The sequence below is a fragment of the Ovis canadensis genome, chromosome 6 (assembly GCF_042477335.2).
Source record: "Ovis canadensis isolate MfBH-ARS-UI-01 breed Bighorn chromosome 6, ARS-UI_OviCan_v2, whole genome shotgun sequence".
NCBI lineage: Eukaryota > Metazoa > Chordata > Mammalia > Artiodactyla > Bovidae > Ovis > Ovis canadensis.
Window position 1 is genome coordinate 102,790,271 of NC_091250.1, and position 20,989 is coordinate 102,811,259.

General features: G+C 39.8%; 1 protein-coding gene across 2 annotated transcripts; it reads right to left on the reverse strand.

Annotated features, from left to right (window-relative positions):
* Positions 1-2,908: 2,908 nt before the first annotated feature.
* On the reverse strand, positions 2,909-20,970 carry GRSF1 (G-rich RNA sequence binding factor 1). Of its 2 annotated transcripts, none has more exons than XM_069594301.1 (10): positions 20,457-20,970; positions 17,854-18,010; positions 16,563-16,718; positions 16,034-16,177; positions 13,557-13,692; positions 11,813-11,997; positions 10,782-10,903; positions 9,319-9,454; positions 8,904-8,979; positions 2,909-4,292 (listed from the first exon to the last, which is right to left on the reverse strand). In XM_069594301.1, the coding sequence occupies exons 1-9, from the start codon at positions 20,811-20,813 to the stop codon at positions 8,930-8,932; spliced, it is 1,443 nt and encodes a 480-aa protein (XP_069450402.1). In that variant the 5' UTR covers positions 20,814-20,970; the 3' UTR covers positions 2,909-4,292; positions 8,904-8,929. The 2 variants fall into 2 exon arrangements, with proteins under 2 accessions (XP_069450402.1, XP_069450403.1); XM_069594302.1 differs by lacking the exon at positions 20,457-20,970 and adding an exon at positions 20,167-20,402.
* Between the last annotated feature and the right edge of the window lie 19 nt (positions 20,971-20,989).

A 20,989-nucleotide genomic window follows, 5' to 3' on the forward strand; every position in this document is an offset into this window, starting at 1 on the left:
GATGGTGTCTTGAATCTGTTTAAAATTAATGAGGATAAGTAGATGGGGCTTATAAGAGAAAAAGAAATATGGGGAGAGGCTATGAAGACAAGTTCATACAAAAGAAAATCCAAAAGCCTTTAAACATGAAGAAATTCTACATTGTAAGAGAATACCATTGTGGATTTTTAACCTTGGCAGATTGGCAAAGAGTAGATTGCTAATACACTGTTTGAGGGGGTTGTGGAGAAATGGGAACTTGTATTGCTGGTGCAAACTAAGAAAAAACAAGCTATAGATAGAAATTGAATTTTAGATATAAGTTTACAAGTGCACATGCCCTGACCATTTATCCTATAGAGAAATTTATGCATGTACAAAATGATCTAAATTTATACAAGGTAATTCATGCCAGCACTAAAATAGCCAACGACTATAAACAATTTATATGTTCATCAGTAATGACAAGTTAAATTATAAATTACATCCATACTGTATAACCATTTTAAAAAATGAGAAAGTATTTTATGTACCAATATAAAATATTTAGGATGTATTAAATGGGAAAAAAAGGTATATAGTAGTATACTATATTTTTAAAATAAATGAAAATGCCAATATTTACCTATTATACAGTAAAATCACTGGAAGTTTACATTAGAAAATATAACCATGATGCCATGGTTGCCTGAGAAGAGGAACGAGGGGGCTGAAGTACAGGATGGAAGCAGATTGTTCACTGTATACCCTTTCATATCTCTTGAATTTTATTTCCTTCAAAAAGTAAAAAGACAAAATTTTTAAATTATCCTATTTATTCTTGTATTATCAAGGCTTTAGAACCAAATTAAATCTTCCTATAGTCCTCCTTCCTAAAATTCAGTAAGGAAACTACCCAACTAAAAAACTGGGCAAAAGATCTGAACAGACAATTCACCAAAGACAACATGCCCATGCAAATATATATAAGGATGTCAATATCTTATGCAATTTATGGACCTTCAAATTAAAACTAAATATCACTACACACCTATTAGAATAGCTAAAATTCAAAACACTGACAACACCAAATGCTGGCAAGGATGAGTTGCTACAGGAATTCTTATTCATTCCTGGTGGAAATGCAAAATGGTACAACCATCTTGGAAGACATTTTGGCAGGTTTTCACAAAACTAAACATAGTGTTACCATATGATCCAGCAATCACACTCCTTGGTATTTACCCAAATGAGCTGAAATCTTATGCATACACAAAAAACCTACACACAAATGTTTATAGCAGCTTTATTCCCTTAGTACAAACTTCAGAGATTTATTTTCTAATCTGCTGAATTCAAGCAAGGAAAATGTATTCCTACTACATTAGAGCAATTTTTTTTCCCTAAACTGCTGAAACTTAGGCACTTTACTGCTGAGATACGACATTCTACTAATTCAGGTCCTAGCAACTGAATGTCAACCCTTTCACTTAATTTAGGGAAAATTCTCAAAGTAACAGTATGTTTTAAATTATGATAAATAGGATGTAACCCAGAGAAAAATCTCCCAAATGAGAATCTGCTAAGGCAGGGGGTCTCCAACCCCTGGGCCACAGAGCACTCCGGTTAGGAACTGAGCCACAGAGCAGGAGGTGAACAGAAGGCGGGCAAGCAAACAAGAAAAGCTTCATCTGCATTTACAGCCATTCCTCATTGCTCACAGTACCACCTGAGCTCCCCCTCCTATAAGATCAGCTGCAGCATAATAAATGCAATGCCCCTGAATCATTATGAAACCATCTGTGGAAAAATTGTTCCACAAAACCGGTCCCTGGTGCCAAAAAAGTTGCAGACCACTGTGCTAAGGGACTGTAGGGCAGAGGATGCCAGTACAGCATGTTAACTAATAATTAGCAGGGTCACTTCCTCAAAATGTCACGTAATAGCAGTGGCTTTCTTCTGGTTCTTCCTGGCCACACTGAAGAAATACTGAGGAGGATTCAGAGCCTTTCGTTCCGTAGTGGATTCAGTCTCCCTCTGCACCTGGCAGAAGCCTCTCAACCAGACATAGAGGGACAAACAAAACGGTTCTGCTTCACTCTCTGCTAACAGTGAGTATATCAGATCAGAACACAGTCTTCAGCAGTTTTCCCCTTGGTATCTATATGCTCCTTATAAGTATCCACCCCCTCCCCCTTGTAATTCTTTTGAGCAGGCCAAAGGAGGATACAGGTAAACCTCAACACATCCAATCCCACTATTTTTGACAGCTTTACCACAGAGGAGATTATAAAGACACAAAGGACCCAAAGCCAAGAGCAAATTCACTGCCACTATTCTTTCAATAGAAAATGATGATGCACAAACCAGTGTTGCCACATTTTGAGGGGGGCAGGGGGAGTATGTCTTTTACTCTATTATGTGCTTTTCTTCTCTTTCCTGCACTACATTTGCCTTGTCAGCTATTACTTACTAACATAAATTATGAGCAATAACCTATTAAAGGGAGTATTGAAAAGTATTACATGAATTCATGAGATGACTTCCCAAGAATGCACACCAGTTTTTTTTGGAGAACTTGGCCACTAATACAGTAAGAAGATATACCCCTTCAAGCTTACCCACAACAGAACATCTTAATGCTTTTGCTCTCATTCTTTTCTAAGAGTTGTACAGAGAGAGAGAGAAAAGATCATATTCTAATAGCTCATACGGCTATAGACACCAGTTCACATAGCTCAGTACACTCAACCACATATGAAAATACATTTCTATCTAGGTAGTAACATGGAAGATGTTAAGCTGGTTGATTGAATCACATTCTTATAGGATGATAAAAACAAACATAACTAAAAATTAACCATTTCTTCTTATATTAAGAGACCAGGACTTGTAACAAAAATATATTAGGTTGATTCACACACTCCAAAATAAATACTCTTAGGTAATCTTCAGCCTGAAACAAGTCTTCATTTATTGACTACTTACAGTACAGCGATTTCATCTTAGCTGGTATTCGAAGATGGTTATGTTTTAAGTGAGAGAAGGCATAATCTCTCTTTCAGATACCACCTCTCAGAAATCTGGGCTAATTCAACTTTAAGAACTAGAACTGCATCTCCTGGTAACCACATGACAGTTGTCACCCTGAGAAGAGGAACAAGGCAAAGAAACTATACAGAACTTTGATTCTCCTACACAGGTGCACATAAAGTTAGTTTATTAATGACTACAGTTTGAAGCCAGCCAATTTGATCCAGTATTTAAATAACAAGCTGTTTAATATTAAAGCAGAAGGTACTGCCACAATGTGACAGAAATACAGCTTTACCCATAAACCTTTCACACAATTATACATTAAATGCTATTTTTATTTAAGCAAGGCACCCCTACTTGTTCTAAAATATGGGATGTGCTACCCCACTGAAAAAGCAAATGAGGAGACAAGATTTTTTCCTACCTAGAGCTGGTTTAAATTCAAGTGAAGCCATTAATGTCCTTACAAGTCAGGACTGTTATGACATGTCACTTCACAGTTCTCAGACTAACACACACCTTGAGGTTTACCCAAAAATCAAAACAAGATGATTGGTGGTGGGGGGTGGGGGGTGGGGTGGGCACTGGGATGAGGAGGGGATGGGTTAGACAACTTTTAAGTTGAGACTGTAATTCCCTCCTTAATCATACAGGCACCAATATTAAATGCCTTTAGCACAAGGCTGAAAAAGGCAAAACATTTCTAAAGACATAAAACTGCCAAATTATTGTCAATTACACTAACATGTGGTATTTATTTTTTTAATTCCTACCCCATCTAAGTAATCAAATACATCTAAAATTAAAATAACTCTGTAAAACTATAATGGTTCAAGGGCCTGAAACCTTTCCTTCCTTTGGTGAGCATTTGGCTAAAATAAATCAGTATTTTATTCCATGAAAAGTTTTACACTGTATCTCTTAATTCATAGGCAAAAACCAAAACCTCAAACGGATAATTTTTAAAATGGGAGAAAGATTTTGAAGGACAGTGCTGAATAAAAATATGTAGCCTTATGGGTCACAAATCATTTATGAAAACAAACTTCAATTATATAAAATAAAGATCAGATTTTTAAAACAGATCCTGGACAATTTTAACAAAAAAACTAAATTTGAGATTTGTATCATAATCCTAAACTGAATCTTTTTCTCTGAACAGTCCACTATGGAATTTTTCTTTTAAGCAATTAATCCAAAATCTTGAAATCACTTCTCTAGCAGTTGATGCTAAAAAACTGGAACTTTAGATCCCAAGTCCAAGAAAGACGTGCAAATGAAATGCTTCTTGCTTCATCCTGAAAAGGAAACAAAAAAGTTGCACATTTTTACTCAAACTAAAAAAGTGCTGTACACATTCCCATATCATTTAAAACTACAAATTCAAAACTTTTTTCCTTTCTGATTAACTGCAAGTTATCTAATAAACAACTAAGGTAAAGAAAATTAGTTAGGCATGAGTGTTTGCAGCCTGGTAGTAAGATAGCAGATTTTCAAGGCTGAACACGAAATATATTTTACACAGATTTTAGCTAATGTAAATATATTTAAGGCCCACAACTGTGGGATTTTATATCCAAAAGTGGCCTATGACTATAGTAAAGAAATGCCCCACGTGTTTTCAAGAAATCATTACAGTTACATGTTTTAAAGGAATGCACCACTACATGTAGAAAAATGATCACAATACATTAATTATGGGGGAAAAGATACCACATAGCACTGAGTCAGGGAAGCAACATCAAAACATATTTACTTGATCTGTCATAGATAAACCTCTATGAAATCTATGTACTTTCTAGGAAAACAATTTTCATGACACCATTTTCGGAAAAGATGCAGTAGTACATTCAGTTCAGTTCAATTCAGTTCAGACGCTCAGTTGTGTCCAATGTACAACAGTACTATTAACCGTACATAAATCCATGATACACCCTGGTTTCAAACGTCTTGTTTTAAACACCTTAAAAATACCTTCAGTTCAGTTCAGTTGCTCAGTCATGTCCAACTCTTTGTGATCCCAAGGACTGCAGCACACCAGGCTTCCCTGTCCTTCAACAATTCCCAAAGCTTGCTCAAACAGATTCCCATCAAGTCGCTAAAAACATCCAATCATCTCATCCTCTGTCGTCCCTTTCTCCTCTTGCCTTCAATCTTTCCCAACATCAGGGTCTATCCCAATGAGTCAGTTCTTCATATCAGGTGCCCAAAGTACTGGGGTTTCAGCTTCAACATCAGTCCTTCCAATGAATATTCAGGACTGATTTCCTTTAGGATTGACTGGTTGGATCTCCTTGCAGTCCAAGCAACTTTCAAGTCTTCTCCAACACCACAGCTCAAAAGCACAATTCTTCAGTGCTCAGCTTTCTTTATGGTCCAACTCTCACATCCATACATGACTACTGGAAAAACCACAGCTTTGACTGTAGGGACCTTTATTGGCAAAGTAACGTCTCTGCTTTTGAATATGCTATCTAGGTTGGTCATAGCTTTTCTTGCAAGCAGCAAGCGTCTTATAATTTCATAGCTGCAGTCACCATCTGCAGTGATTTTGGAGCCCCCAAAAATAAAGTCTGTCACTGTTTCCATTGTTTCCCCATCTATTTGCCATAAAGTGATAGGACCAGATGCCATGATCTGTTTTCTGAATGTTGAGTTTTAAGCCAGCTTTTTTCACTCTCCTCTTTCACTTTCATCAAAAGGCTCTTTAGTTCTTCACTTTCTGCCATAAGGGTGGTGTCATCTGCATATCTGACGTTATTGATATTTCTCCCAGCAATCTTGATTCCAGCTTGTGCTTCTTCCAGTCCAGCATTTCACACGATGTACTCTGTATGTAAGTTAAACAAGCAGGGTGACAATATACAGCCTTGAGGTACTCCTTTCTCAATTTTGAAACAGTCTGTCGTTTCATGTCCAGTTCTAACTGTTGCTTCCTGACCTGCATACAGATTTCTCAAGAGGCAGGTAAGGTGGTCTGGTATTCCCATCTCTAAGAATTTTCCATAGTTTGTTGTGATCCACACAGTAAAAGGCTTCGGTGTAGTCAATAAAGTGGAAGTAGATTTTTTCTGGAACTCTCTTACTTTCTTGATGATCCAACGGATGTTGGCTATTTGATCTTTGGTTCCTCTGCCTTTTCTAAATCCAGCTTGGACATCTGACGTTCATGGTTCACATACTGTTGAAGCCTTGCTTAGAGAACTTTGAGCATTACTTTACTAGCATATGGGGTGAGTGCAACTGTGTGGTAATGAGAACATTCTTTGGGATCGCCTTTCTTAGGGATTGGAACAGAAACTGACCTTGTCCAGTCCTGTGGCCACTGCTGAGTTTTCCACATTTGCTTCCACATGTGACATGGATATGCTGACATATCCCCTTAGAGTGCAGCACTTTAACAGCATCACCTTTCAGGATGTGAAATAGCTCAACTGAAATTCTATCACCTCCACTAGCTTTGTTTGTAGTGACACTTCCTAAGGCCCACCTGAATTTGCATTCTAGGATGTCTGGCTCTACGTGAGTGATCACACCATTGTGGTTATCTGGGTCATGAAGGTATTTTTTGTATAGTTCTTCCATGTATTCTTGCCACCTCTTCTTAATATCTTCTGCTGTTAGGTCCAGTTTGTTTCTGTCCTTTACTGTGCCCATCTTTGCATGAAATGTTCCCTTGGTATCTCTAATTTTCTTGAAGAGATCTCTAGTCTTTCCCATTCTATTGTCTTCCTCTATTTCTTTGCATTGATCACTTAGGAAGGCTTTTTTATCTCTCCTTGCTATTCTGTGGAACTCTGCATTCAAATGGGTTTATCTTTCCTTTTCTCCTTTGCCTTTCACTTCTCTTCTTAGCTATTCGTAAGACCTCCTCAGACAACCATTTCGTCTTTTGGCATTTTTCTTGGGGATGGTCTTGATCATTGCCTCCTGTACAATGTTATGAACCTCTGTCCATAGTTCTTCAGGCACTCTGTCTTATCAGATCTAAACCCTTGAATCTACTGGTCTCTTCCCCTGTATAATCATAAGGGATTTAAGTCATCCCTGAATGGTCTAGTAGTTTTCCCTACTTTCTTCAATTTAAGTCTGAATTTGGCAATAAGGAGTTCATAATCTGAGCCACAGTCAGCTTCTGATCTTGTTTTCACTGACTGTATAGAGCTTTTCCATCTTGGCTGCAAAGGATCAACCTGATTTCAGTATTGACCATCTGGTGATATCCATGTGTAGAGTTTTCTCGTGTGTTTTTGGAAGAGGGTGTTTGCTATGACCAGTGTGTTCTCTTGGCAAAACTCTGTTAGCCTTTGGTCCTGCTTCATTTTGTACTCCAAGGCCAAATTTGCCTGTTACTCCAGATATCTCTTGACTTCCTACTTTTGTATTCCATTCCCCTATGATGAAAAGAACATCTTTTTTGGGTGTTAGTTCTAGAAGGTCTTGTAGGTCTTCATAGAACCATTCAACTTCAGCTTCTTCAGTATTACTGGTTGGGGCACAGACTTGGATTACTGTGATATTGAATGGCTTGCCTTGGAAACAAACAAGAGATCATTCTGTCATTTTTGAGACTGCACCCCAGAATTGCATTTCAGACTCTTTTGTTGACTATGAGGGCTATTCCATTTCTTCCAAGGGACTCTTGCCCACAGTAGTAGATATAATGGTTCAGTTCCGTTCAGTTGCTCAGTTGCAACCGACTCTTTGTAACCCCATGGACACAGCACGCCAGGCCTCCCTGTCCATCATCAACTCCTGGAGTTTACCCAGACTCATGTCCATTGAGTCGGTGATGCCATCCAACCGTCTCATCCTCTGTCCTCCCCTTCTCCTCCTGCCTTGAATCTTTCCCAGCATCAGGGTCTTTTCAAATGAGTCAGCTCTTCGGATCAGGTGGCCAAAGTATTGGAGTTTCAGCTTAAACATCAGTCCTTCCAACAAACACTCAGGACTGATCTCCTTTAGGAAGGTCTGGTTGAATCTCCTTGCAGTCCAAGGGACCCTCAAGAGTTCTCCAACACCACAGTTCAAAAGCATCAATTCTTGGGCACTTAGCTTTCTTTATAGTCCATGTCTCACATCCATACATGACTACTGGAGTTAAACTCACCCATCCCAGTCCATTTTTAGCTAACTGATTCCTAAAATGTCAATGTTCACTCTCGCCATCTCCTGTTTGACTACTTCCAATTTACCTCAATTCATTGACCTAACATTCCAGGTTCTTATGCTATATAGTTCTTTACAGCATTTGACTTTATTTCCACCACCAGTCACATCAACCACCGGGTGTTGTTTTTGCTTTGGGTCTGGTCTCTTCATTCTTTCTCAAGTTATTTCTTCACTCTTCTCCAGCAGCATACAGGCACCTACTGACCCGGGGAATTCATCTTTCAGTATTATATCTTTTCGCCTTTTCATACTGTTCATGGGGTTCTCAGGGCAATACTGAAGTGGTGTGCCATTTCCTTCTCCAGCAGACCACATTTTGTCAGAACTCTCCACCATGACCCGTCCATTTGGCATGGCTCCTAGTTTCACTGAGTTAGACAAGGCTGTACCTTAGAACTAAGAAATGTGAGTCAATTTTTTACGAAGACAAGCTAATATGAGGCACATTTTCAGTGTATTATAATATAATATACAGCTACTAAAGGTGAAAAGTTCTTTTTAGGCACACAGCATGATGAATGCTGGGAATGATGCAAAGAGATTCTAATGGGAAAATCAAGCCACTATACGATCATAATGAATTCTATTTCCCAGGAAAATTTCATTTCTTATAGTGAAGCTTCAATCATGATTAGTTTGATCTTTATTAAAAAGAGAATGGTTTTATATATTACAAAGTAGTGAGTTAATGATTATCAACTGAAAATAATTTCCACAATTCTACCTGTTAAATTTACCTTATTATCTGGAATCCTTTGAAGTTTTATTTTCCTTTCGGACATGAATTCAGGAACAATTCAATATACCTATGGTCTGAGAATAACATAAAAGGGCCCATTTTAAAAAGTTACAAAGGCAGAAGTAATACTGTAGCCATTTTTTTGAGTTTAGCCAGCAATTCAAACCCTCTGTCCCATCCTTTCCTTAGTTAAAAACGAAAACAAAACAAAACCTAACTGTGGATAGAAATATTCAGAATAGTAAATAGACAAATAAAGCGTCTCATTGTAAGGTGGAGTTTTGTCTTCTTTACATTTATTTAATAGTATTAGCAGAATACAGTTCCCCCATGAAAGACTTCTGGGTAAACTCTACAAGAGAAAAAGGGATTTGTTGTCAAAACTGATAACAAAAATCATGGGCGGCACTTACGAACATGGGACCGATCCTTGAGCATAGCTGCAACAGCATCCTCATGGGTATCGAAGTGCACATCAGCTTCTCCAGTGGCCTTCCCACTGGAACTGTATTCCATGGTGATTCTAACAGGCTTCAATGGAGCAAAAAACTAAACAAACAAAGAGAGCCAAAAGGAACATAATGTTATTAGGTCCAATTTCTACAAGTCTGCTGGCCCTGCACTTTTCTTTCAGACTCTAATTCATACATCTAATAAATTTATTTTTAGGAAATCTCTTTAAGCAACTATGTAATTATACATCTACCACTTCATTTGGCTCTTCTGATCTTCTTAGAACTCAAGGTTATATTTCAAATATCTGTTCACAGAGAACTTACACTATAAATACAATAATATATGAATAGTTTTCAAACTTTCCTTTATACCAACAAAGACTACTTTTATTATTCCTCCCACAGACATCCTTCTGTTTCTAAAAAATCACCCATCAAAAATACTTCATTTTTTAATAATCATTCATTTTTACCATGTTTTAATCAGATATGCAGGTAATAATCATTTTCTTACCAGCACCACCTAAACAGAGCTACCACACTGAGTGGTTAATATTCCAAACCAAAGCAACAGAAAGCAATTCTTTAATGAGACTGCAACCTTCATTTGAGTAAAGATATGATTTGTATCAGGCTTTTTGAAATAATGACAATTCTGATGATGCACTGCTAACTGAAGGCTCCAGCTTTGGATCTACCTTAAGTATACATCCTCAAGTTCCGAAAATCAGTAAGTACTTAGTTGTTTCGTATCTTTTCATTTCATATAATATCTATCATAAAATAAAAATACTTTAAAAATTTCTTTTCTCAAAAATCAGGGAAGCTGGATGCAAGAAGGTTATATGGTCTACTGAAAGCTCCAGGCATTTAAGAGAAGTAGATTCATGTCTAGTAGATAATTACAATGTGAGAAAAGCTCTGGGTCTTTTTTTAAACTCAAAAATTAACTGATTGAACTAATTTAGAGAAAACCAAGCCTTTTTACTTTGAATACTAAACCTAAACCATATTATTCTATATCTGTAAAATCGTTTTATGCATTATAGATAATGACTTTAAAATGTAATAAAACCCACACTTCTCAGCCAATGAAAATAAAACAAGCTTCCAGAGTCATGGAGATGCCGTCTTGCTCTACCTTTCCCAAGTTAAAGTTAGTTAAGTCGCTCAGTCCTGTCTGACTTTTTGCGATCCCATGGACTGTAGCCCACCAGGCTCCTCTGTCCATGGGATTCTCCAGGCAAGAATACTGGAGTGGGTTGCCATTTCCTTCTCCAGGGGATCTTCCCAACCCAGGGATCGAACCCGGGTCTCCTGCATTGCAGGCAGAATATATAACCTCTGAGCCCAAACAGAAGTTCAAAACTTCAGAACTGTTATTCAAAGCTATTAAGATTGGATATCTTACTGCCACACACATTTATAATGTCTTGGGCATTGGCTTGGAAAGGCAATCCTCTCATGTGGACAAAATGTAGTGAAGACGTAGTTCCAAAATCAACAGCCTCTGGAAGCTTTTCTGACATCTCCTTAGGCGATTCTGAGAAGTGGAACAAAAAGCACTGTCAGGAATATCAAAGCTTCAGAGTTCTTAGCAGACTGCAATTATGAATGATTTGAATTTCAAAATCCTCAATTCCTCTTCAAATAGTAAGGAAGAGGGCTTCCATTTTAAAAGCCAATCATCTGAAATTTCCCCCACCTAACAGATATCACCTGAACACTTAGAAGGATTTAGTGTCTCAAACCATTACCAGATTATAAAGAATGTTATCTTTTTCTAACAACAAAGAGAAGGAAAAACAATATGAATGAAAAATAAAGGAGAGAAATTTCCTGGGTTATAATCACTTTTAAAAAATTAATATGGTAATGGGATATTTCTAGGGCACAAACTTAGAACGTATATCAAACTTTCAAGATTCTAAACACTGTTTTGGGATTAAGAATCAAAGGAATAATTAAACAAAGAGGTAGACAACATTTCTTCCTTTGTCAACAATCCTGCTCTGTTACACACATCTTTTCCCAACTTAAGTTTAAAATGCTGACAAACCTACTTCTTTTTGTTATATATGTGAAACCTGGCTTTTGACACAGAATCTACAAAAAATAAGTAAAGTTTTTAAAAACCTGTATCTTCGGCCTGTACAGTCAACCCTTCATACCCTGTATGTGGAACCTCTGGATACAGAGGGCTGACTATCAGACTTGAGCATTCATGGATTCTGGTATCCATGATGAGTCCTGGACCCAATCCCCTGTGAATACTGAGGGAAAACTGTGCATTCACAGTACACACTACACTCAAAGACTATTAAATATTTAACTCAATACCCTTTATCCTATATTATTAGTGTCATACAACATGGTCATAAAAGTTTTTTTTTAACAAATATCAAAACATACAAGGCAGGCCCAATGAATTTCAATAAGAGGCAAGCCTTACCTATTTCCTTCTCACTTTCAAAAGCTGTCATGGGTCGAATATCCTCATTTACTTCATGCTCTTCAAAGACCACTTCTGGCTCAGTTATATATTTAGCAGTGGGAGAAGATGCTATTTTCTTTCCCTTATGAGAACCAACATGTGTTCGAACTTCATTCCTTCTGCTTGGAAATATCTCTATGTATCTATGACAAAACAAAAGTGAATATGTGCAAATGGTACCAATTAACTTCATAGTGAACTCTTTTAAAATAAAATATGCATATATATTTCCAAAGCTCAACAAACATGGGTGTCCAAAGATAACAAGTGGTGAGAAAAGTAAGAATGGACATAGACATTAGCCCATGAAAAAGTACTCTCAACAGACTAGGTCAATGATTTAATCCTCCGCAAGATAACAGTTTTCTTTTACCAATGTTTTCTACCCCATTTCACTCCACAAGGACAAATATGCAAAGGTCAACTGTATATATAAAAAGAATCTGTTAAGAAAGGTTTTGTTATTTTTATAATACAGTTAATTAATAATCTCTTGAGATCTTACAAATCATTTCTGTGAAAATTCATCGTATCCGCCAAGACATTAAAAGTCACTGTATATGAGGAGCTAACTTGCTTCAGGACTTAACTAGAGGCTAAGGAGAATGCATGAACTAAATGTTAGTTCTAACTTGCTTTCTGTATGGCTGTGGAACTATTAAATTCAGGCTTCTGGAACCAGTTCCCTTTTTCTGAACAATGCTTTTCCAAATTAGGTTATCAAGCTCAAATTATAGGAGTCATCTGCATTTACAGACCTAGATGGGCAACATTTTTATATTTACTAAGATTTACTGTGCTCATGCTTAGTTGTGTCCATCTCTTTGTGATCACATGGACTCTAGCCCATCAGGTTCCTGTCCATGGAATTTTCCAGGCAAGAATACTGGAGTGGGTTGTCATTTCCCCCTCTAGCATGGACGGATCTTCCCAACCCAGGGATCAAACCAGCATCTCTTGCATTGGCAGGCAGATTCTTTACCATTGAGCACCTGGGAAGCCACTATAGAGTATTCATATCAAAATGTTAACCTGAATAAATCTAAGATTTTAACATCTAGTTATCACCATGAGGACACCATGAGGAAGCAAAAATATAAATATAGAATGTGAGACACTATATAGGACCACTGACTCAATTTCTTCAAAAGCCACCTGGATTTTAAAAGGGGTGGGTGGGTGAATTCTCTGGTGATCAAGTGGCTAAGACTCAGTTTTTTATTGCCGTGGACGTGGGTTCAATCCCTAATTGGGAAACGTAGATCCCACAAGCTACGTGGCATGGCCTAATGGGGAAAAAAAATAATAAAAAGGAGTAGGGAATAAAAAGGAAAAGAGGATTTGCTCAAACTTAATAGAACTGGAAGCATAATAATCAAATACAACATGTGGACCATGTCTAGATTTTGGTGGGGAAAAAGAAGGCAACTAGAAAAGGACACTTTGGGTATATATAAGAAAATGTGATTACAGACCGGCATTAGATAATAGATACTGAGATCATGTTAAAAAAAAACAAAAAACATAAACTGAAAAAACAGATGCAGCAAATATAACAAATGTTAACAATTTATTCATCTAAGTGATGGACATTTGACACCTCATGTCTGTATTGAAATAATTTTATAATCATGTTACACTGTGTTTATCAAAATGACCCAATGTTTGATCTTTCTACATCATTACTATCTGTTTCACTCACCGGTTGCCAATTTCTTCCCTGTGTTTCAAAAGGGCTTGGCTGGCCATTTCTGGTTCTTCAAACTGCACATAGGCTTCTCCTGTTTTTCTTCTCCCTCTATAATCCATGACAAAAGTAATGTCTACTATATTCAGTCCTAGGTGTCCAAAAAAGTATTACAAATTAGTGCTGCTAACAGGAGCTTTTTTAGTCTTACGACTTAATACATTCAATCACATACTAAAAACTTCTTTTATAATTTTACTAGTAAAAATTGTGCAGCTAGTTTGCCAGTCTCAAAGCCTATACCCGCCTAAAGGGAAGAAAATTATTATGCAGTCAAAAGCCAATAACACCGACCTATTCCAAGAATGTTTAGGGTCCAAGGAGTCCTTAAAACAAACAACTCTTTTTTTTTGCCATTAACTACACATTAGGTGAACTAGAAATTTAGACTAACATCACTGCTGATGCATATCTTATTGCTAAGAATTAGATAATAATGCTTTTAAATCATATAAACTGCCGTCTTAGACAAATACAGCCACTTTTACGAAAGAATGTTTTCCTCATAGAAAAAAATAACAACTTCACGTGAAATCACTTTTAAATATGACACCCTCAAAGATCAGCACGAATGGTCAAAATACTTATATATAATCTATAAATTTTGGAACTCCAAATGAAGACTTCTCCCCTAAACAAGTGGGCCTTAGGAAGCATCACTGTGAACAAAGCTGGTGGAGGTGACGGAATTCCAATTAAGCTATTTCAAATTCTAAAAGATGATGTTGTAAAAGTGTTGGACTCAATATGCCAGCAAATTTGGAAAAGTCAGCAGTGGCCACAGGACTGGAAAAGGTCAGTTTTCATTCCAATCCCCAAAAAAGGCAATACCAAAGAATGCTCAAACTACCACACAATTGCACTTATCTCACATGCTAGTAAAGTAATGCTCAAAATTCTCCAAGCCAGGTTTCAACAGTACATGAACTATGAACTTCCAGATGTTCAAGCTAGTTTTAGAGAAGGCAGAGGAAGCAGAGATCAAATTGCCAGTATCCACTGGATTATCGAAAAAGCAAGAGTTCTAGAAAAACATCTATTTCTGCTTTATTGACTATGCCAAAGCCTTTGACTGTGTGGATCACAATAAACTGTGGAAAATTCTGAGAGGTGGGAATGCCAGACCACCTGACCTGTCTCTTGAGAAATCTGTATGCAGGTCAGGAGGCAAGGGTTAGAACTGGACATGGAACAACAGACTGGTTCCAAATAGGAAAAGGAGTAGGTCAGGGCTGTATATTGTCACCTTGCTTATTTAACTTATATGCAGAGTACATCATGAGAAACGCTGGGCTGGAAGAAGCACAAGCTAGAATCAAGACTGCTGGGAGAGATATCAATAACCTCAGATATGCAGATGACACCAACCTTATGGCAGAAAGTGAAGAGGAACTAAAACGCCTCTTGATGAAAGTGAAAAAGGAGAGTGAAAAAGTTAGCAGCTTAAAACTCAACATTCAGAAAACTGAGATCACAGCATCTGGTCCCATCACTTCATGGCAAATAGATGGGCAAACAGTGAAAACAGTGGCAGACTTATTTTTTTAGGCTCCAAAATCACTGCAGATTGTGACTGCAGCCAAGAAATTAAGACGCTTACTCCTTGGAAGAAAAGCTATGACCAACCTAAACAGCATATTCAAAAGCAGAGACATTACTTTGCCAACAAAGATCCATCTAGTCAAAGCACTCGTTTTTCCAGTAGTCATGTAAGAATGTGAAAGTTGAAGCTGAGCACCGAAGAACTGATGCTTTCGAACTGTAGTGTTGGAGAAGACTCTTGAGAATACCTGGGACTGCAAGGAGATCCGACTAGTCCATCCTAAAGGAAATCAACCCTGAATATTCTTTGGAGGGACTGATGCTGAAGCTGAAATTCCAATACTTTGGCCACCTGATGTGAAGGACTGACTCATTTGAAAAGACTGTGATGCTGATAGACTGAAGGCGGGAGAAGGGGAAGACAGAGGATGAGATGGTTGGATGGCATCACCGACTCAATGGACATGATTTTGCATAAACTCTGGGAGTTGGCGATGGTCAGAGAGGCCTGGCGTACTGCAGTCCACGGCGTTGCAAAGAGTCACACACGATTTAGCAACTGAACACAACTGAACTGACTGACTGGGAAAATGTTCACCTAAGATAAAAGGGAACAACGGAGGGAGAAGAATGTTGCTGTTGTTTACTCACTTAGTCGTTTCCAACTCTTTGTGACTCCACGGGCTCTAGCCCGCCAGGCTCCTAATTACGGGATTTCCCAGGCAAGAATAGTGAAGTGGACTGTCACTTCCTTCTCCAAGGGATCTTCCTAACCCAGCGACTGAACTCAAGTCTCCTGCACTGGCAAGCAGATTCTTTACCACTAAGCCACTAGGGAAGCCCGGAGGAAGATGATATGAGGTCCCAAACATTATATAACTGAAAAGCACCTGCAAAGAAATCTACGATGTCTTTCTCGTTGCAACTATAAGGAAGTCCTCTCAAGCGAACCACGCCATCATTTACCACAGGTGCAGATTTGACATGCAGGCTCTTCATTAAGGCATCCACATCTTCATTGTTTATCTCATAAACTAAGCAAAAGAACACAAAAGGTATGCGAATTTTACAGAACAAAGAATCCATTAAAAAAACAATCACATTGGGTAGATTATATAAGAACCTAAAAACCTATGTCTGAGTACTTCTCTGGTGAAAATAATATATGACATTTTCAGATGTTTACCATGAGCCAGCTGTAACATCACAACATCAGAGGTAAACTTCAACAACATCCTCATTTTATAGACAAGAAACAGAGATTATTTTTGGCTTCATTTTCCCACCTTGGAAAAGGGTTATTCATAGTATCTAACTACTTCACTATTCATAATATTTAACATAGGATCAAATGAAACTGCCTTGAAAAGTACAGTTTAATGTAATGATTCCAAGAAGCAAAAATATGACTTCACATACCTTCCACATACCGCTGTCCCATGTACATGCGGTGTTTTTCTAAGGCTTTTTGCACATCCTGCTCTGACTCCATTTCAATTAAGGCATCACCCCTTCGTTTCCCATCTCTATTTAAGAGGAAGTGAATTCCATTCTCACCATTGCGAATTCTGCAGTCTGAAAGTTTGTGAGTAAAATCAATCAAAACCAGAAATCAATGTTTTAGCTCAATCATATCAATACAAGTAATCAGATTTGCAATCTTCCAACAACAAAATGAAGCAGGATCCAAACTGCCCGCCATTTTCCTTACACAAACAATCAGCACCAAAGGCATCCAAATGCTAATGATGGTGGTAGTCTCTTAAATGTTCCGTGTGGAAAAGATAAGCAAACCTTAGCACATAAGTTTATGACCCCATGATCAGTAAATGACAAATCAGGCTAGGCTCGACACAAAATTAATATGTTCTTCCAAATGTTCCTACAACTGGTTTGACATCATTCAAGGAATTAAAATATGGTTAGGTTTATGCATAAGTGTCTTCTTTGTTATGACCATATCCGTAAGAACTCTAAAATATCTATCAGAATAATTTTGCAACATAATTTAACTTTTCCTCTTTTTCATTACTAAAGAAAAGACATCCCCAAACTGCACACTCCTTATATTGGGAGCAAGTTGAAGATGTAAATACAATGCACATCAGGTACTTAGTATAGTATTACATGTTCATTTAACATGTAACATTTAAGTCAGCATCTTCTAGAAGCCTCTTAAGAAGCAGGAAAATTAAAAATTGCAGGAAGATACAAAAGCTTAAAATCAACCATAAATACATAAACCTTCAAACATGTTATTAAGGGAACAACAACCAACAAATATATGTGTTACACAAAGAGCTACTCAAGTATATTCTCACTAACATATTTCCACTAACAGGTTATGCACACATTAAAACTTCTGAGAAAACTGGTTTCACACCATACGGTTTTAACATTAAAATTTTTGCTATATTTAAGGTCTTTAATCTGGTATATATGACAAATAATACATATGATGTCCTCAGAATGTGACAATTTCCATCCATCAAATAAGATGTCTATAGCATAGTCTAACTTGGATTTTATGCGACTGCCTTTTACGCAGATGAAATTACAACTTTTTTTCTGGCCACACCATGTGGCATGTGGGATCTTAGGGCCCCCCATCAAAGATCGAACCTATGCCCCTGCAGTGGAAGCAGAGTCTAAACCACTGGATTGCAGTGGAGTCCCAAAGTTACATATTTAAAACACACATAAAATATACCTGAGAAAAAGCTAAGCACATCTTCTACAGTGCAAGACCATGGCAATCCTTGAGCTCGAATGAGATAAACATCATCCACTTCCTCTCCCAACTTGGACGGAGGCAATTCATACTCAGGGAGAGGTGGAAGATCCTCCAGGTAGGTAGTTTTGGATTCCTTCCAAGAGAAATGAAGAATTGCAGAAATATTTCTTGAAAACGTACTTAGCAAATGTTTATTTCTACAAAAACACTCTGAATGTTATTCTTTAGGGACAATTAGTTATTTCAGAGGCCAGGAAAATTCACAAATCTAACTCATCCTGTTCTGGCTTACACTGCACATCCTAAAGCAAGAAGCATACACAGCCTAATGGCTTGGCAGAACATAAATTTTATTCCAGGCTTGTTTTTAAATGTATCAATCTTAAATTACACCTAATACTGCTTTAGTTAAGGCAGGACAAGAGAGGTCCCTTTAATTTGACAAATGTATAAACATCTCCTAACCACAGTAGGCCATAAACAGGCCTCCATCTCAAAAAGCTTACCATGTAGCATAGGACAAGGACACAGACAAGATGTTTTAAGTGTTATAGCTAACGATAAAAGATATTATAGAAACTGAAAACAGAGCACAAACAAAAGAATCAAGACAAGATATGAGATGAGCACTGAAGGCAGGCTAGAATTCTGAGAGCAACATATAAAGGCCAGACAGTCCTGTCTGAGAAGTAAGGCGAACAAACAGTAGGAACAGAAGCCCATTTGCAAAACAGCAATAATTGCATTTGGCTAAACTGCAGGGTGCAATTAGGAGCCAAAGAAGATGAGCTGGCAAAAGGAACTGGGTACCACACAGCAGAGGGACTTGAGTGTGAAGCTCAGTGTGTGTCCTTAAACTGGTAGGCAAAGGGGAGCTAATAAAAGACATTTAGGAGCGTATAAATCAACAAGTCAGCAGGATGCTTGGAAAGATTAACCTGTCAACTGGTATGTCAGGTCAACTGAATAAGGAAAAGATCATTAATCGCAAAAGCAGTAGTGTGAGGTAACTGGAGCTTGAGACACATCCAACAAACTATTTTACCAGACTAAACAAAGAGCGGAACATAACAAGGTTCTAACAAGCACCACAACCATAACCAGGGAAGACAACTCAGGTTTTAAGACTTGCACTCTACTAGGCTAAGGAAACAGATTCCTTTGTACCATCCTACCATTTACATGACAACTTGTCTAATTTTAAGAAGTCAATGATAAATGTAAACGTGTAGCTGAGGCCTAATACGTATTCAATAAGAATGCAACAAGCACTACGAGTATCAACAAGGGAAGACAGGCTTTAAGTCAAGTGACTTGCATTCTACTGAAGAGAGATACTTCACGCTTTTTTATGTTCCCGTCATTTTCACGAAGATTTACACATAATTTTAAGAAATCAATAATGTAAGCACAGTATAATACTGTAAAGGCTCAACACATATCATTATATTAGCCAAATTCACAGAAAAAAAATCAGAAAAAGAGAGCAGCCAGGTCACAAAGACATACTATTTTCTTTTAATCAAAACAACATTCCCCATTTTCCCAGAATTCCATAAGCATCACAAGCTTTTACAAAAAAGGGCAGCAAAAACTATTGGGCCCGGATTCAAATCCATTAGCTCAGCCACTGGCAGACAGCAGCCATGCTGATCAGCTTCCCAGTTTCCCTAAGTTCAAGGAGAAGCACAAATTAAGATAAATATGACCCAAGGCATCAGGAACATGTTAGTCAAAAAAAGTGTGCTGACATTTCCCAGATGCCACGTTAACAAGCAGAAGGAAAGCATCCTATGAGGCACAAAATATTTGCAATCCGTACACACTCACTAAAAAAAAAAAGTAAATTACTGTAGACTCACTGCTGGGTCCCCAAGTCATCATCAGCCCCAGACGCCTCCTCTCCTCGGCCCCCCTCCCCCCATATCGGTCTCCAAGCTGTCCTTCCCACCAGCGGTGACCCACGGTCCTAAAGGACCTTCCGTCAGAAGAGGCGGAGGTGACCTTCAGTAACTAGGGCAACCCGCCTTTCCCCCGGGACCCGAGAGCTAGGACAGCGCCGGGGACCAGCCTGCTTCTGCCCCCCACCCCCCACCAACCCAGCCCACGCGAGTGCGGGAAGCTTCGCAGCAGCGGACCGCGAGGGGCGCCGAGGACCGCCCAGGCCTAGTGCTCGGGCGACACACAAAGTCTCGACCCTCCGGGGGTCCAGCCTCCCAACTTCACGACCGCGGGGCGGGGAGCGACAGGGATGCGCGGCGGGGACGGAGACCGCCTCACAAAACCTACCATAGGCCGGCGGGAAACAAGGCCTCAACATTCACCCCCAGTCACACTTACACTGCCCAACCGACCACAGACTCGAGAGGAGAACAAAAACAAGAAGAAAACCCGAGGCCTGGGAAAGCGTCCCTTGTTCTGGGGCCCAATAGGAGGACTGGGCGGGCGGGGGTGGGAGCGGAAGGGGGGTGCGGCGCGTGCCGCGGAACCCCGCGCGCGCCGGCGAGACGCACGCCGAGGGGCGCGGGCGCGCGGCCGGGGGAGGGTCCGGCGCGCGGCCCTTCTCGGCACCCACGTACCTGGCTGTAGCCCCGGGCCGGGCCCGCCGCAGCCGCCGCCAGTGACTGCGGCAGCAAAGGGGAGCGCAGGGCTGGGTACGAGGCGGCGGCCGCGGCGGCGGCGGACGCGGCCGCGGTGGGAGGGCCCGCCAGCCTCCCGGCGGTCACAGGCCCGCTCTGGAAGCCCCGCGTCTGAGAGGCGGCGGCCGCGGCGGCCCCGAGCAGCAGCAGCAGGCGGCGGCGGCCCGAGACTCCCGAGGGAAAGGAGCCGGCGGTCGAGTAGAAGGGCAGGCAGGCGGCGCCGGTGCGCCGGCAGCTGCTGCAGTTGCAGCCGCAGCCCCGGAGCAGCGCCCCGAGCACCCAGCGCGTCCCGGCCATGGACTCGGGAGGCGGCGCGGGGCCTGAAGGCGGCTGCGGCGGCAGCGCCAGCGGAGAGGAAGTGGAATCCAGGGCCGGGGAGGGGTGGCCAGGCACATGCGCCGCCGGCACCGGGGGCAGCGGCGAGTCGGGAGGAGGCGGAGGAGAGCTCGCGGCTCCGCCCGGTCTCCGCCCTC

Excerpts from the sequence above, each read along its gene's own strand:
- GRSF1 (XM_069594301.1), bottom strand. The coding sequence starts at position 20,813 with ATGGCCGGGACGCGCTGGGTGCTCGGGGCGCTGCTCCGGGGCTGCGGC. Across the intron at positions 16,719-17,853 it reads TGTGCTTAGCTTTTTCTCAG|ACTGCAGAATTCGCAATGGT; the intron begins GTATATTTTATG and ends ACAAACTTTCAG. Across the intron at positions 9,455-10,781 it reads ATGCCCAAGACATTATAAAT|TTTTTTGCTCCATTGAAGCC; the intron begins GTGTGTGGCAGT and ends TTGTTTGTTTAG.